Genomic DNA, 16,389 nt, shown 5'->3' with positions numbered 1-16,389 from the left:
AAGCTGAATAGGGGAAGCATCCCGAGATCTGATTTCTATCTATCCATGGATGTTAATACCAAATGAGAGACCAAATGAGAGACCAAATGCTATAACTACATCTTTTTATTCGCTCTATAACAATTCCCTCACACTATTGATATTAATATAAAAACCAAGCTAAATTTCAATAGCTTCCGAGAGTTCCTGTAAGAATGATCTACGGACTGAAGACTATATCCACTTGACTATAATCTCCGGGAAATAGACTATTGATTGGATTAACTTCTATTCTGATAATTGATTCTATTGTTAATATAGGATTAACATAAAAAAAAAAAGAGCAATACTACAACATAATCAGAAGAGAAAAACATTATAACATCTCCAATCGCTTGAATTATACACAGAGGCTATGACAAGCCTGGAGAAAACAAAAGGAAAAGATTAAAAACGCGAAACGGAGTGGAGTTGAAAAAAAAGAAGAAATCACGCAATAGCTAACGACGCCTCTTCAGACGGTGCTCCTTGCCCTTTTTGGACTTTTTCTTGCTCTTATCCGCAGGGAGAACCAGGGGTTCATCCCTCATATTCCATTCCATGAACCGTAAGAGATAATCATCAATGTGACCAGGCTCCAATTCGGCGGGGTCACCAGATACTGGAACAGTCACGTCTTCAACCGCCAACGGCGTGCCAGCCTGAGCCGGTGTTCCATGGGATGCGCTATGCTCCTCAAAGTCGCCATCGTCGGCATGTTCCTGTTCTTTTTGTGCATTCTTCGCGGCATCAAGATCCTCCTTGTCCTCGGCTGCTTCGAAGACGCGAGTGCCTCCGACACGGTTGCCGAGGACTCGGTCCATCGCGGCACTGGCTTCATCTTGGCCGTCGCGCTCGTCGGGTTCGGTGATTTCTTGCACCTTAGTGAAGTAGTCTGTGGTGAACTCGCCTTCTTGAATGATGACGTCGTCGAGCATGCGCTTCTGGTTGGCTTTGCGGAGGATGTTGGATTCAATCGTATACTCGGACACAAAGCGGTAGATGTGAACATCACGTGTTTGACCAATACGGTGGCAACGATCCTGGCATTGTTTGTCCATAGCTGGGTTCCAGTCTAGATCGTAGAAGATGACCGTGTCGGCGCCCGTGAGATTGATACCGAGACCACCGGATCGACTTGATAGGATGAAAGCCAGGATGCGGGGATCGCTATTGAATCGTTCCGTGAGCATCTGTCGGGACTCGACTTTCGTAGTTCCGTCGAGTCGGAGATAGCGGTGGCCATGGATGTTGAGGAACTGTTCGAGGATATCGAGCATCTTGGTCATCTGAGTGAAGATCAAGGCTCGATGGCCGCCGGCTTTGAGATCACGGAGGAGTTTATCGAGGCGCTGTAGTTTGCCGCAGTCGTATTGAAGCAATCTCTTATCCGGGAACGCAATAGAGAGACGCATCCGCGCTTCGTGGAAAGGATCGTATGGCGGGTTGGGGCGATTATTGGTCAAAAGCCGGGTCTCGACCGGGGTCAAGGCGGCTTCGTTCATGCCCGCGGCAACTGCGGCGGGAGTGACGCAGGCGAATCTCTGAACATAGCCATGCATCTCAAGGGCACGCTCCTCAACGGTCAGAATCATCGACGCAAGGACGGAGGACCGGCTTGACAACCACTCAGCCATGGAGCGCTTCCGCAGCGGTGCATTGGATAGCGCGTGTTCCTTGGTCCCTGCCCGGAGGAATTCAATAAGGCTGCTACCGTATACGGGCCGACGGCCGTGCCGCTTGGATTCAAAGTAGAGACACCGTTCTAATTCCGCCATTCGCCTCTTCCGACAGGCGTTCTCCAATGACTCTAAGATGGTCTGCATATTGGACCCGTCAAAGCCCATCTCCCAGTTGGTTCGGTTGTACTGGCGTTCTCGGAGAGTCTTGAACGGGCCAATAGCCATCAGCCTGATACTGTCGTCGGCCAGCCGTCGTGAGATATCTTCCCGTGATACGGGTGCGAGGTTGAGGAAATCCAAGTCGATCTTGGTGAGTGGGTGTTCAAAGAGGAGCCGTCGTCGAACGAGGGATTCCTTAATATTGAAGTCCATAGCCACAGACCGCGGCATCGCAAAGGAAGTGGAGATGGGTCTGGTTTCAAAGAGATCGGGGTGATTGCACACTTTACGGAGTTGCATCAGACAGTGGATGATGGAGAGGAAGTTTCCGGACGCGAGCGTCTCCTTGGTCTGGGCCATCGACATGAAGCCGTCGTAGAGGTATCGCTGACGTTTTGATAGCCTACAGTAGACTACATGTTCGTACTTGCCAGGCATTTGCTTCTCAACATCGGCCTTAAGTCGACGAAGAAGGTAAGGGCGGAGAACGGTGTGAAGTTTGGTGATCACGCCCTTGGCTTCTTCATCCATAGTCTCCCTTCCGTGCTCCAGAATTTGTTCAACGGGACGCCGGAACCATTCAGAGAAATCCTTCAGATCAGCAAACCCTTCGACCCCACCATTGGTACCATCTGAAGGCATTAAGAAGAACAGAAGAGACCATAGTTCTGTGAGGTTGTTCTGGAGTGGCGTACCCGTTAGGAGAAGCCTAGCACGCGACTTGAACGTAAGAAGGGCTTGCCACCTCTGTGAGCGGAAATTCTTGATGTTGTGTGCCTCGTCAAGAATCATGTAGTGCCAGTCCTTTCGCTTGAGAGACATTTGGTCCTGCAGAACAAGTTGGTAGGACGTAATCAACACATTCCAGGCGTTGTCATCTGTCCAGCCTCGACGTTTCTGCTTACGTTCTTCTTGGTTGCCATAATAAGTCATGATCTTGAAACCCGGGCACCATTTCTTAAACTCCATTTCCCAGTTGAGCATGACACTGGTGGGAACAACTACCAAATGCGGTCCCCAGACACCATGGTCCACGGCGAGGTGGGCAAGAAGGGCAATGGTTTGAATCGTTTTGCCCAGACCCATCTCGTCTGCCAGAATACCGTTGATGCGGTTGTTGTAGAGACCCGCAAGCCAATCCAATCCGTAGTGCTGATATTCACGTAGTGTACCACGCAGGATTGATGGAATGGGTGTCTGTAGGCCTGGGGCAGGCAAGTGACTTATTTGCAGCGCCTTTTCGATTGCAGGCTCGAACGATGAGACCGAATCAGGCTCGGATGGCTTGGTTGCGAAGGTGCCAGGCGATGGCTCACTGGACATATCTCCGCTCGGTCGGCCGGCATGAACATGATCTAGTTCCATAGGTAGAGGGTGATCAATATCGTCTGTGAGGTCAGCAGGAGCTACCTCCTCGGTCTCTAATTTGGCGGACTCCAATTCCACAACACCAGCAGGAGTTTCCTCGGCTTCAGCTTCGGCGAGCTCCTCTTCCATCGGGGTATCAATGGCAGGTGTTTCTCCTCCGGTAGCAGGAGAGGCCTCAGAAGCATTGGCGATGTGTAGTGGTGTGCCTTCTGTTGAAGTGCCCTCACTGGTCGCTGGTCCAATTGGAACCAGCGAGACTTCATCTGGATCTTCAAAATCATTGTCATCTTCGCCTTCCGATGCCGATTTGATATCAATATCTTGTTCGTGGTCCACAGCTGGAGCTTCACCGCCCTGTTTTGGTACAGGAGTGTCATTCTTCGAGAAGAAACCCAGCAAGCCAGATCCGCTCTCATCATCTTCTGACTCCTCCTCACTTAAGTCTTCTTCCTCTTCGTCACTATCACCCATATCATCATCCATATCTGTGGAGGCATCACTATCGTCCATCAACACTGAATCGACATCATCTAGCTGGTTATCTTCGGGGGTGGCGTGTGAATCGAGGTCATCCAAAACAGCTTCAGGTTCCAAGGATGCATTGGGGTTGGTTATTGCCGTGCTACCTGAGGCTATTGACATCCGGTCGGTATAGTCCTCGGTCGGCAAGTTGGCGTACTTCAGCCGGAGCTCTTCTGCGGTCAATGTGGCATCGTCGTCCACATTAGCCTCGTCCTCCGTTCCGGATTCAGAATCTGACATGTTACTCTCGTCTTCTTCGCCTGAGCTAGACGAGAGGCCTGCTACGCCATCCTCGTCGTCACTCGTCACCGGAGCATCGCTGGGCAATTCGCCCAGAATCTCCGATCGGCGCTTCTCGAAGAGCATAGTAGACTTTTTGATGGCGCGATCAAGAGCCTGTTGGTCTTCCATTTTCCGCTCCTCTTCCCAACGTGCTAGGCGGACCCGATCAATATCGGCACGCGTTAGGTCAAACATCTTCTGAAGGTCCTTTGATAGCTGCTTGCGTTTTCCACGCATCTCCTCCTGCTGCTCACGTAGGATATCTTCGGGGTTCTTGTGGCGTTTCCTATAAGCGTCGGCACACCACTGCGCAAACAGTTTTGCGGTTTGACGGTGGCGTTTGTGTTCTTTGTCGAGGAGCTTCTGGAAATAGAGCGCATGGGAAACCAAGTGATCCTGGTGCGAGTACTGTGGCGGAGGTTCCTCTTGCTGTTCTGTGATATATGCCGAGCAGACTTGCGAACTCAACGGTCCACCGGGCTCAGCCGCAGTCATGACTTCGCGTCGTTTCCGTGCCTCGACGGCAGCCTCCTCCTCTGACAATATATTTGAGCTATCATTTTGGTATACCCATTCTCTGAAAGACGTGTGTTTCTTCTGTGGTATGTGGCCGGGGTGTCGAATAGGAAGGACAGGCTTGTTCAATTTAATGCGCAATTTTGGAATTTTCAATGATCCTTGTTCGGGTTCCTTGTTATCCATATTGACATCATCTGAAGCTCCATTGACCTCCTGTGATAGATTCGAAAGGGATGGGCGATCGCGAAGCGAGCGAGAACTAGTACCGTTCGCGTTGAGACCAGACGGGCGAGGAAGGGTGGCGGAGCTGCGAGATTTGGCACGCGAATGGCTTGGTTTTGGTGCCGGGGTTTGTGAGATACGCTGCGGCTTACTGGCCGCACGCGACGGTGTCCTGGGCGATCCATTGGCAATGGCCTTTCCACCAACTTTGCCATTGAGGTCGGCGCGTGACTGCGTCACGGATAGCGGAGAGGATGTAGCCGGCTTGCTTCCATCACGAGCAGTCTTGCCGACATTCTTGTTCTGAGCCCCCCGCGTATGCCTTTTGTCTGACCCAGGTTGTAATTCGATCGGGACGGCGTTTGTCCGCGAAGACCTGCGCTTGCCTTCAGAGAGGAACGATGTGGGTCCCTCAAATCCAGCCTTTTTCCAAGGCGGCGATGGTGGTCTGGGAGTGGAACGTTGCGACGAGGAGGAATCTGTAAGCCTCCTTTTCTTCGATGGGGGTTCTTCGGGTTGATGGACAGCTTCGACGTCTTTCGGCTCGGGAGGAATCGACTCGTGGGGGGCAGAATCCGATGAACTTTCGATTATGGACCCGTTGAGGGGTGTAGAATCGGACACAGGTGTTACGCGTTCATCTTGGGGTGATGGGCCGTTGGAGGTGCCGTTTTGCATGACTTGTAGCCGCGGACGACAGGGGCCGTTGGCGGCAGGTGACCCCAGTTATCCCAACAATGACGCAGTCGGAGTAGCAGATTATGGCATCAACAAATAGGGATTATCGAGTAGAGATACTACAAGAAGTTTAACATGCTTATCGGCACTGTAGCGTTGATGGGGAAGGAAAAACAACGGAGATGATGAGAATACGTGGAGAGTGGTTTTTTTCGTTCGGGCGAACGATTACCTGTGTCGCGCCGGCGCGTGGATGCCTGAAGTCTTGTGACTTGGTGCCTCAGGCCATAAATTCCGCAAACCTCCATCCGTTCATCATCGATATTCAACCCCCTCTACCCAATTGGCTTTCTTGCCTTCCTCCGACAACTCATTTACTGTTTGTCTTTCAGCATAACTGTGAGTCCCTTGATTTAGCCCAATCTTGTCTTTATATACTCTCCGGCCCTTTCTGACGTTCAATTCCTCCAGATGCTGTCTCAACGGATCTTAGCCCGGCGCCTGCCCCAGGTTGCCGCCCGAGCCATTGCTCCCCGCGCATCCTTCTCCCAGATCCCAGCTCTCCGTGCTGCTGGTATTGATGATCCTCTACAGGTATAGCATCCATATGGCACAGATGCCATCTCCCTACTTGGCATCCGGGACCTAACCCCCGAGACAGAACAACAACTACCCCAACCCCCCGGCAGTGAAGCGAGCACACAGAGACCCTCACGGTGGTTGGTGGGATGCGCAAGAGAAGCGCAACTTTGGCGAGCCTGTGCATGAGGATAACGAAATCCTCGGTGTCTTCAGTCCCGAGCAGTATACCCACGTCACGGCCGGCAAGGGTTTCTTCCACCTCGGATGCTTCGTCGCTGCTTTCCTTGGCTTGGTTGGCATTGTCAGCCTCAACTACCCTGACAAGCCAAGTGCTCCTAAGACCTACGTCGATGGTCTAGAGAAGGAGTTGGGAGGTCCCAATGCTTTGCCGGTATGTATTTGACATGATATTCACAAGCACCTCTTACAAGGCCGAAGAGCTAACTATTTTGCTTTAGGCTCGCAAGTCCGGCGAGGACAAGTGGTGATTGACATCTGGTTTCTTTTTGTTTGTGTAAATACCAGTACGATTTTCTATATTCGGCGTCTTTGGGGACTGGTGGTCGATTCGCCAGTCCTATGTTTTTATCAAAACCCGAAAAAGCCCGATCGCATGCTCGCATGCTCGGAATGAATTTGGATTTAAAACTACTTCATGCTTGTCGTACGTGACATGGGATATATCGCATTGATCCATTTGATATCATAGGTTGTGATTAACATTATGATACCTTTTTGGGTTATCTTTCTAGAAGTCTTTTTTGAAGGGTCTTTCAGATGTCTTTTTAGATGTCGTTCAACTATCCTTGAAATGTCTTTTTAGACGTAACCTTTGACTTGTTAATATTGGACTTGGATGTCAATATTGATCATCCTGAATAACCATAAATCCCTTGCAGCTTTACTGCAGGGAGAACAAGGATCAGCTCTCCTTGGAGAAGCAATACGCAAGTAAACACTATGTAGAAAGAAAAGAAAGAGAAAGGGACATTTAGTGACAATAGTATAGTCAGACGATAAATTGTATTGATAGGTGCCTATACGTCAGTTGGTTCGGGAGCTTTCCTGTTTCACCTCCCCCCTCTCCCCCTTCAATAAACAAATCGCCCCTCCAGCTTTGTGACGGCTTTCCACCTCAAACTCAAAGAGAGAAAAAAAAAAGGGTCCTCTGGAACGATTCTTCTGAGTGCTGGGTGTTTCCCTTAACTTTCTCCATGGTCCCGCGCTATCTGTCACCTCCAGACGTTGCACGATTTTAAGAACTCCATGTCGACAGCATCTAGTCAGTCCCGAGGAGTCAACCGACGGATTAACAGCCTTCAAAATGAAGGTCGCCATTCGCGCAACTCTTCTTTATCGCGCCGCCGCCCTCTAAACGCCAACGTGGCATACAGCCATGCCATTCGGGTCGCCTACCTTGCCTATCTCCTCCACCCTCGCTCTCGTCGCATCCAAAATGCGCCTGTCGCGCCGGCGCGACCAAAACGATCATCCACCTCCATTCATGATTTAATGAGCGATTTCTCCTTGGTTAGGGACTCTAAAAGCACCAAGGTTCCCCATGGCTTCTTGTCCGAGTTGGAGAAGCGGTTGACAGGTGTGTTGATGGGAAAGGAGAAAAGGAAGGAATACCAAGACCACTTGGTGGTACGCACGTTCGCTGTCTTTCTTAACGTTCTAAAGGAGGACTCGTTCCGAAAACGCATGGAGAAGGACAGACGAGCCGAAGATTTACTCCTGATTTTCTACTCCAACGCAGTCAAAGAGCTGGGCAAGGGCAAAGAGCACGACGATGACAGCTGGAAACTCATGGTGGATCGACACGTTGCGCTTTTTGTCCGACTCCTTGCCCTCACCTTGAAAGATCACGAATGGTCCAAGGACCGCCCAGAGTTGGCCAACCGATTGACAGTGCTAGAAAACAAGCTTCTTTTACAAGATCAGGACCTCGTGCAAACGAATGGACCTGCGTCTGCAACAGAGAGTGTTGGCACATTGAGTTATGATGTGAAAGATATGCCCCTGGTGCAACATGTGGCCAAGGTCTTTGGGATGACCATATCCCAAGCACAATCCGAAATTGATAAAAACAAGTCCGCCTGGACCGAGAAGGCTGCTCTGCAAGACCTAAAGACCTATCAAGCCCATCTAAACCTCCAGACACACAAAACCTTATCAAGAGAGGATTTTGAGTCGGACGAGGGTTATGATAACTGGAAAAAGAGCGAAGGCCCTGATCTCTCACAGATGATGCTCGCAATCATGCAATCCAACCCCGAGCTAGCCAAAAGCACCCCCGGGTCTCTACCTCAGTTCAATTCGAGTCCCCACGAAAACCCCGACTTGTCAAGGACATCATCTGGTCGGACTGACAGAACTTCTTATGTCATTGATCAGCCTATTGATTTGAGTGGGCTGTCTCTAGAAGAGTCAGATGAATCCGATACATACACATTCATACCGTCTGACCCTAGGTCTTTGTACAAATTTATCCTGTCCCAGACCTTGACCCATGATCTGCGGGACCGGGAACTTGAAGCTTCGCAGGCCACATCTGACGTGCCTTCAATGAAACTGCTTTCGAAACAGTCCACGGAAATGCTTAATGAGATATGTCTCCGCTGGCGGATTCCAACTTTCTCGCGGGTCGTGTTGTTCCTAGAGGTGGTTCAGGCTAAATTTGTCGACAATGAAATTGATCTTACTACCCTTGACTCGGCATTTACTTTTGTGAAAGAAATGCCTTCGGGCGAGAACCGCAAACGCAGTAGCTTTGTGGCTTCCGCGGTCTTTGATCGGCGACGATGGACCGTACAGGATCACCAAGCGATGCAAATGCTGCTATCCAAACTTCATGAAGCTTTACTCCGAGAGCTATATGAGGCTATGATGGAATGCTTTGAGGCAAAGCCACGCGCACTCGGTCCAGTTATGTACATTCTTGAGGCCCATATCCAAATGGATCCCAACTACATTGAGGATCCTGAAGACATCGATCGATTCAGCACATATGTGCAAGAAGGACTTGCTCAAAAAGCAACTACAAAGTATCAAAACCTCCTTGGCCAACTAATTCCCATGGAACAAGAGGCTTGGGACCCCGACCATGTCATTCAGCTTGGAGATGCAATCTCAAAGCTTGCGTTAAAGATCCAGAAACGCTACCGCAATAACCCAGAGATCATGGGGTGGGTTCTTCCTTTCTCTTCTCACTTGTTAGTCAACCTCTAACTTACAAATAGTGTTAACCCCTATACCACCTTGTGCCACAATGTACTTCCTATGTTCGCTGAGGATGCACGTGAAATGGTCATCAGGATCCTTGAGCAGGCAAAAGCGAGGGGCGAGGAGATCGCTATCGAAGATGGCTTCGACCTGTATAAGCAGCTCGCTACTGTCAGACGGTTATTCCATAATACCCATGAGGAGTATGCTCTCCTGGACTTCCCTGCTGTTCATACGCAATTAGCTGACTCACTTCAGTGCTCCCTTCCCATTCCACGTGGAGGCTCTCCTTCAGGACTTCGTCTGGAGATGGCTTCGTCTAACTGACCAAAAGATCATGGATTGGGTTAGCCAAGCCACAAGACAAGATGCATTCACCGTTCGTGCAGATGGAGCGACAGAGCTCGCGCCTGAAGACGATCGTCACAGTGTGTCAGTTATTGACATTTTCCGATCTTTCAACCAAGTTGTTGAAAACTTGGTGCAACTGGAGTGGGACGATGATCTTCAATACGCAAAATTCATGACCCATCTCTCTAATTCGATTGGGAAAGGTGTGGCGACGTACTGTGACTCCTTGGAGAAGATGTTCACGCGGGAGATGGATCGTCTCACCCCCGAGCAAGAGGCAGCATTGAATCAAACCACCCAGGAAAAACTGATGCAGTTCGCCAAAGACACCTGGACGAATAAGGATAAAATCGAACCATTCCAATTCTCGTCAGAGGTATGTCTTTATTTCAACTGCGTGAAAATTGCGGCTAACATTTTCCATAGTCCCTGGTGAAACTGAACAACATTGAGTATGCACTTGCTCAACTGGACAAACTCGAACATGGTATCAATGTCGACGCATGCGCCGAAGTCATTGCAAGAAATACTCCACCGCAGCTCAAGAAGGTCCGCAAATCTACCACCTATGTCTTTACAATCAAGGTAGTGGAGGCAGAGGACTTGAAAGCATGCGACATTGGTGGTGGCAGTGATCCATATGTCGTCTTGACGGACGAATATCAGAAACGAATTGCCAAAACCCGCATCATCTACAATAATCTTAATCCCCGGTGGGAGGATGCAGTAGATCTCACCACACAGGGCCCTCTGAATATCATCGCTACCATCTGGGACTGGGATGCAGTGGGCGACCACGACTACGTTGGTCGCACATCAATCAAGTTGGATCCTGTGCACTTCAGTGACTTCTTGCCAAGAGAGTATTGGCTCGACTTGGATACCCAGGGTCGGCTTCTGCTCCGAGTTAGTATGGAGGGTGAGCGAGATGACATCCAGTTCTACTTCGGCAAGGCTTTCCGTACACTCAAACGAACTGAAAGAGATATGACTCGGAAGATCACAGAGAAGCTTTCGGCCTACATCGGTCACTGTCTTTCCCGGCGAACACTAAAATCTCTTCTGTCTCGCGGACTCACGATGTCTAGTGTGTCGAGCTTCTTGAATCGCAACCGAGCGCAGCCAGCTCCTGCAGGGCCCACCCCAGCAGAAGTCGAAAATGCACTTACTCCTCTATTCAATTACTTCAATGACAACTTCGCTATCATGAACAAGACCCTCACACCCGAAGCCATGAAGATGGTGATGGCTCGCCTATGGAAAGAAGTGCTTGCTACTATCGAAAGTCTCCTCGTACCTCCTCTATCGGATAAGCCATCCCATCAGAAGCCATTAACAATCCAAGAAGTCGACATCGTATCGCGCTGGCTCGTGCTACTATTGAACTTCTTCCATGCGACTGACGAGGAAACCGGCGAAGCAAATGGCGTCCCAATCGATATCCTGAAATCACCCAAATACCACGAAATCCAGTCTCTGAATTTCTTCTACTTCGAACCCACGGAGCATCTCATTCGCACCTCCGAACGCATGGCCTCGGCGACTGTCAACCGCCAACAAGCGAACCGCAATCGCACTTCCGCGCCTGCCCACCTCGGCGCCACAGGCGCCGGCTACGGCGGTTTGGGTCTTCCTGCTGCCCATCGTGCCAAGAGCATCATGCTTTCCCGTAACCTAGGCACTATGAAGAAGGCCAAGGAAGAGAAGCGACGGGAGGCACAGGCTGATCCTAATGACGACATGATCCTGCGCATTCTTCGCATGCGCCCCGAAGCTGCCGGCTACCTCCGTGATCGTAGCCGTCAGAAGGAAAGACTTGCTGCCGCTGCGGCTGCCGATGCTATCGTAAAGCAAAGCTTGATGGCCGGTGCTGGAAGCCGCATGAGTGGTATCATTCCCCGCGCAAGGTGAATGTACACCTGTCTATCAAGCTCCGGTACCTTCTAACTGTTATTTTTCCTTGCTTACACATCAAGCCAGCAATGTTGTGTTCTTCTCAATTTCCTTCGTCTCTTGCATTCTATCTCATTATGCATGTACCCTTGACTCTTATGATTCCCAATTTGGCATCTGCTTGTACTTGCGCATGTATGTTCGAGAGAAATGAGATCGGAGATGGAAATAATTAAGATGGAGATCTTCCCGAGGATTTCTGCAACATAATTCGATCGAATTCAATCTCATTCTTATTCTAAACTGTTTTTTTATATTGTTTTTCATTGACTTGAATAGACTAAATAATCTACTCCAGAGCAATGCACTCAATCTCAACAGGCACACCCTTAGGCAGCTGGTGAACAGCAACACAGCTACGAGCAGGCTTGTGAACGAAGAACTTCTCGTAAGTAGCGTTCATCTCAGCGAAGTTGGCCATATCAGTGAGGAAGACCTAGGAAAGAAATCAAGATCAGCAAAGCGTCCTCTTTTCTCATAACTTGTGTATACTTCTCCCTGGCAAAGCCAAAACCAGAAACACCATAATAACAAGGCTGGGGGATAAGACATACATTGACCTTGACAATCTTGTCCACGCTGGAACCAGCGGCGGTCAGGATAGCCTTGATGTTATCGCAGCAAACCTGTGTCTTGGCACCGATGTTGCCCTCGATCAAGTTGGCGGAAGCATCGGCGGGAATCTGGCCGGAGACGAAGATCTGGCCGTTGGCGCGGATGGCCTGGGACTGTTTTTGGTCTGTTAGGTGGTTTCTTTTATAGTCTATACAATATGTGTAGGGGTGGAATGGGTGATGTATGTCTTGGAGTGGATTGGTCCGGTGTGGAGGGGTAGCTCTCGGAGATGGAGATGCAGATGGAGGGAAGGGCGACGTACGTAAGGGCCGGCAGCTACAAGAGAGATCAGTTAGATATTGCTCTTTGTTTGTTTCCTTTCTAGGATTGAGGCAGCTTTCACTGTCTAAAGAGACAGGCGAGGATAGCTTGACTTACGAGGGCAGGCATCCTTAGCAGAGATGATGGACATGTTGGCAGACATTATAGTAGGGAATTGGGATGGTGGAATTGTAGGACGGAGGATACGAGATAGAGATAGAAGACGAGGGGTAATTCGCAGCATTGGGGGAGGATGGAAGTTATATATAAGGTGATGATAACGAAAGGTGCCCCGCTCTGTGAGTTTCCCTCGGAGAGCGACGATGCTCCCCGATGAAGTCATTCTTTTATGAATCTTATTTATTATTGTAGTTCTTATATCGGAAATTGTATCAATTCAATTGGTATAATACACAATGCTTGCTAAAAAAAAAAAAAAAAATCAAGTCGTTTCGTCGTGATGCATTAAGAGCGCCTTCCATAAACATACTATACAGAATATGATTCTTTGCGGTCATGATTTGCCTTGGTTACCGAGCTGCTGCAATAGGTTGGCAGTCTCCTCGGCGGAGTACCCGAAGAAGACAGGGCCATTGAAGGTGACGTGGGAAGGGATTGAGAATGGAATGTCAGGTTTAGTAGTCGGGTCGTCGCTCACAGGAGCAGTTGGAGTATGAGGAGCGGCCTGGGGAGCAGCTGCTTGCTCTGTAACGACCTGCTCCTTGGGCCAGGTCTTGGGCAAGTCACCACTCCGGCGTGCCTCGGTTTCAGGCTTTGCAGCTTCGGCCTTTGGTTTATCGTGGCCAAATGGACAACCAGGTTTCTCTGGTGTAGCAACATTTTTGTCCTTCGGCCTTTCACCAGGGCCGTGTATTTGCATTTCGGGCTTTGGGGCTTCGGGCTTTGGTTTACCGTGGCCGAATGGACAGCCACCGGCAGGCTTAGCATCGAGGACGTTGGCATCGGTGGGTTTATCATATTTGTCGGTTTGAGGATCGGGGGATGTGGGGATAGACGCTGAGCCAGAGAACGGCGCTGAGGCGGGAGGTAGATGGGTGACAGGCACTGAAATGCCCCAAGGCCTGCTTGGGGATTCACCCACGCGGACTTCACGGAGGGGGCGGTCAAAATGGCTCTGACGGTTATCATCCTCATTCATATCCTCCTCGTTATTCTCCTCAATCTCGGCGCTGGGCGTGTTGGGGTCCACGTTGTCGGCCCATTTCTCAACCCGTTCCGTCGACGCAGAATGAGAGGAATGGCCTTCGCCCTTGGTCTGACGGTCGGGGAGGAAGGCTTGGTGCTTGACACCTAAGCCAGCGATCATGCTGGTCAGGCCACCGTATTTGGCGTCCAGTTGTCTCATGTCCTGCGGGTTTCGTTGATAGCGCTTGACGCATATTGCGTGGCTGCGGGGAATCTCATGTTTGTGTCGTTCGACGTATTCAGCAATTTCTTCGGGCGAGTGTTGATCGAGGAATCGGATTGGGCATCGGGATACGGGGCATGCTCCTTTTGACGACGGGGCTGATGGGGTGTGGCTAGAGCGTCGTTCGTCTTGTTCGGCCCTGATAGGATCCAGGTGGTCGTGGCCGCAGGTGGCTTCGATCTGGATCTTCGGCGCAGAGTTTTTCCCACTGGGGGTCTCGCTGCCATTTTCACTCTTCATCTTATTCGGTTTGGAGAATGGACATAGCAGATTTCCCTGGGTGCCATTCGTTGTGAAGTCCTTCTCCAGCGCGATTGCTGGAGCCGGCGCTTGCGCGAGGATGCACGAGTTGGAGGATATTTGAGAGAGGTTATCTTGAGAACGGAGCAGAGATTTGCATCCTTTCACTCCATTCTTGATGGCCGAGAAAGTATTCTCGTCTACATTTTGATGCGCAACGAGGGTCTTGATTACATCCATGGAATTCAACGGTTGTTCCTCCACTCGAGGCTTGCTGTGTACGAGGCCCTGACGATATTCTTCCTGCTGAGCAAACAGTTTGAATTGAACGTCCTGTGCATGATGTCTATCTTGAGGAGGCAGAATTTCTATCACATTTGTGTACTGCAAGATACAAAGTTAGCAATGTTCGTCTTGTCAATTTCATAACAGCAAGGCAGTCATGGTCTCAATCAGATAATACATGTTAATCCGTCATCGCCACAAAAGTGACTCCTGATCTAGAGCTTTTCTTCGTCATGCGAGACCCGGGTTATGGAGAGGAAGAGAGAGGGGGTTTGTATTTACCTCTTTGAAGACATTATCCATGTGCTGTAACAGCTCATTTTGTCTGTGAGTCAGCTGGTACACGGTTAGTAGGAGCGCATCGAAGGCTTTGCCCACGGCCTCGAGCTGGTCATGATGCAGATCCGGCTGAATGTCGGTGATCACGGCAGGTGACATAATCAAATGTATTACAGGGTTTCAGAAAGAATTAATCTGAGATGGAAGTAGCCTGTCGAGGCTCAAACTTCAAAAGCATGAGAGATGGAAAAGAGGAAAACCGGTGGATTTATAGCTACGGGGGTGGCCGGAAAAACTTGAAGCGAGGTGGTCTGTGCTGGTCATGTGAAGGGCTATCCCATTTTAGGATTTTGGCCAAGACCGAGTATACTTTGATGTATAACATACATGGGAGTACATATATCTATCTTGTTTACAATTGAATGGAGTATTTGGATATAGGTACTAGAATGTACAGTGAGAGTTTGTAGTCTCAGATAACCCTTGAAAGGTCTAGTGAGATACTGAGTCAGTACAGTCAACCTGTCTGGGGAGTATTCAAGGAGATTTCTCCAAACATATCATTCTTTTAGTTAATTCCACGGTATTTGCTCTGGCTTTTATGTGATAGATGGTGTATATCAACGCATATACGCAGTTTTATGGAATCAACATTCCTTAGTTGATGGTTTAGTACCACATAGATTATATATATATCATTCAAGTTAGTCCAAGACAAACTATATATATGCCATGAAAAAGGGTCCTAATCAAGATATGTAGATGATAGACGAAGCAAAATCAAGAATACTATTATTAGTTTGTATAATAATCTATAGGCTAATCCAACTATATAGTTAACTACTGCCCAATTAAACTATGCCCAGGACTGTTATAGGCTTATGTAGCATTATATTGCAGCCTCTTTCAACAGCCCGGCCGGGCTAGCTCAATCGGTAGAGCGTAAGACTCTTAATCTTAAGGCTGCGGGTTCGACCCCCGCGTTCGGCTATTCCTAAAAACCAAACCTGAGATTTCTTTTTTTTCCTCTCTTTATTATTTTGGAGCTATGATATACATACGGGGAGTATACATAGTACAAGTAATAAAGTCCATTTTTTTATTTATTTACCCCTTTCTCTTATTGGGGAATATTTTTTATTCCCTCGTACTTTTGTTTCCCTCCACCTCCGAATCAATTCTGCAATTACACAGACGGACAAATTCCCCACTATCTGCACAACAGACATCCCGGTATGCACCACGCATGTACGTTTCCAGTAAAGCCACAGTGACAAGTTTCAGATCACGTCGTGGCCCAAGACATTCCATTGGCCAGGACTAGACTGTAATGTACGGTGTGTCAAGTCTACAGGGTGTTGAGATGGTCTGATCCAATACTAAATCCCCGGTCTGGGCGTAAGTCATTTATAACGATACATATAGTTTGGCTTATAGTTGCCTGTCTTTGTTACCATAGACTACAGGTTGCAGTCTAACGGTCTAGGCTCATGGGGAACCGGAACACAGAGGGATGACGAGTGAGTGGTATCAGTTTGCGACACAATTCGTCCCTGACGATGGGGGGGACTGAGCACTAAGTTTTACGGGGCTAATCAATTAGGGTCTCGCAGATCCCAACCGGGTTGGGCCATATCTAAGAACTACGTATGAGTATAGTAAGTATAATAGAACTAGTAAGTATTAGTTTTGTGTTCTAGAAGGAAGCATTGCGTGATA

General features: G+C 49.2%; 5 protein-coding genes across 5 annotated transcripts; 2 read left to right on the top strand and 3 right to left on the bottom strand.

Annotated features, from left to right (window-relative positions):
• Positions 1-479: 479 nt before the first annotated feature.
• swr1 (putative SNF2 family helicase/ATPase (Swr1)) lies at positions 480-5,450 on the bottom strand (the record flags this gene model as incomplete). The annotated part of the gene is made up of 1 exon (XM_040797009.1): positions 480-5,450. The coding sequence occupies one exon, from the start codon at positions 5,448-5,450 to the stop codon at positions 480-482; it is 4,971 nt and encodes a 1,656-aa protein (XP_040650439.1).
• A 471-nt stretch (positions 5,451-5,921) lies between these two features.
• Positions 5,922-6,520, top strand: PGRI_092950 (uncharacterized protein; the record flags this gene model as incomplete). The annotated part of the gene is made up of 3 exons (XM_040797008.1): positions 5,922-6,044; positions 6,112-6,423; positions 6,491-6,520. 3 exons carry the CDS (start codon positions 5,922-5,924, stop codon positions 6,518-6,520), a joined length of 465 nt encoding a protein of 154 aa, XP_040650438.1.
• Positions 6,521-7,298: 778 nt separating this feature from the next.
• Positions 7,299-11,519, top strand: PGRI_092940 (C2 domain protein; the record flags this gene model as incomplete). The annotated part of the gene is made up of 4 exons (XM_040797007.1): positions 7,299-9,220; positions 9,275-9,460; positions 9,516-9,984; positions 10,035-11,519. 4 exons carry the CDS (start codon positions 7,299-7,301, stop codon positions 11,517-11,519), a joined length of 4,062 nt encoding a protein of 1,353 aa, XP_040650437.1.
• Positions 11,520-11,850: 331 nt separating this feature from the next.
• PGRI_092930 (YjgF/Yer057p/UK114 family) lies at positions 11,851-12,600 on the bottom strand (the record flags this gene model as incomplete). The annotated part of the gene is made up of 4 exons (XM_040797006.1): positions 11,851-11,997; positions 12,116-12,289; positions 12,439-12,452; positions 12,555-12,600. 4 exons carry the CDS (start codon positions 12,598-12,600, stop codon positions 11,851-11,853), a joined length of 381 nt encoding a protein of 126 aa, XP_040650436.1.
• A 351-nt stretch (positions 12,601-12,951) lies between these two features.
• PGRI_092920 (uncharacterized protein) lies at positions 12,952-14,829 on the bottom strand (the record flags this gene model as incomplete). The annotated part of the gene is made up of 2 exons (XM_040797005.1): positions 12,952-14,490; positions 14,674-14,829. The coding sequence occupies 2 exons, from the start codon at positions 14,827-14,829 to the stop codon at positions 12,952-12,954; spliced, it is 1,695 nt and encodes a 564-aa protein (XP_040650435.1).
• Between the last annotated feature and the right edge of the window lie 1,560 nt (positions 14,830-16,389).

This window comes from Penicillium griseofulvum (genome assembly GCF_001561935.1).
Source record: "Penicillium griseofulvum strain PG3 chromosome Unknown contig_13, whole genome shotgun sequence".
Lineage (NCBI taxonomy): Eukaryota > Fungi > Ascomycota > Eurotiomycetes > Eurotiales > Aspergillaceae > Penicillium > Penicillium griseofulvum.
The sequence above is the reverse complement of the archived record's forward strand: the minus strand, read 5'-3'. Positions and strand labels throughout refer to the sequence as shown.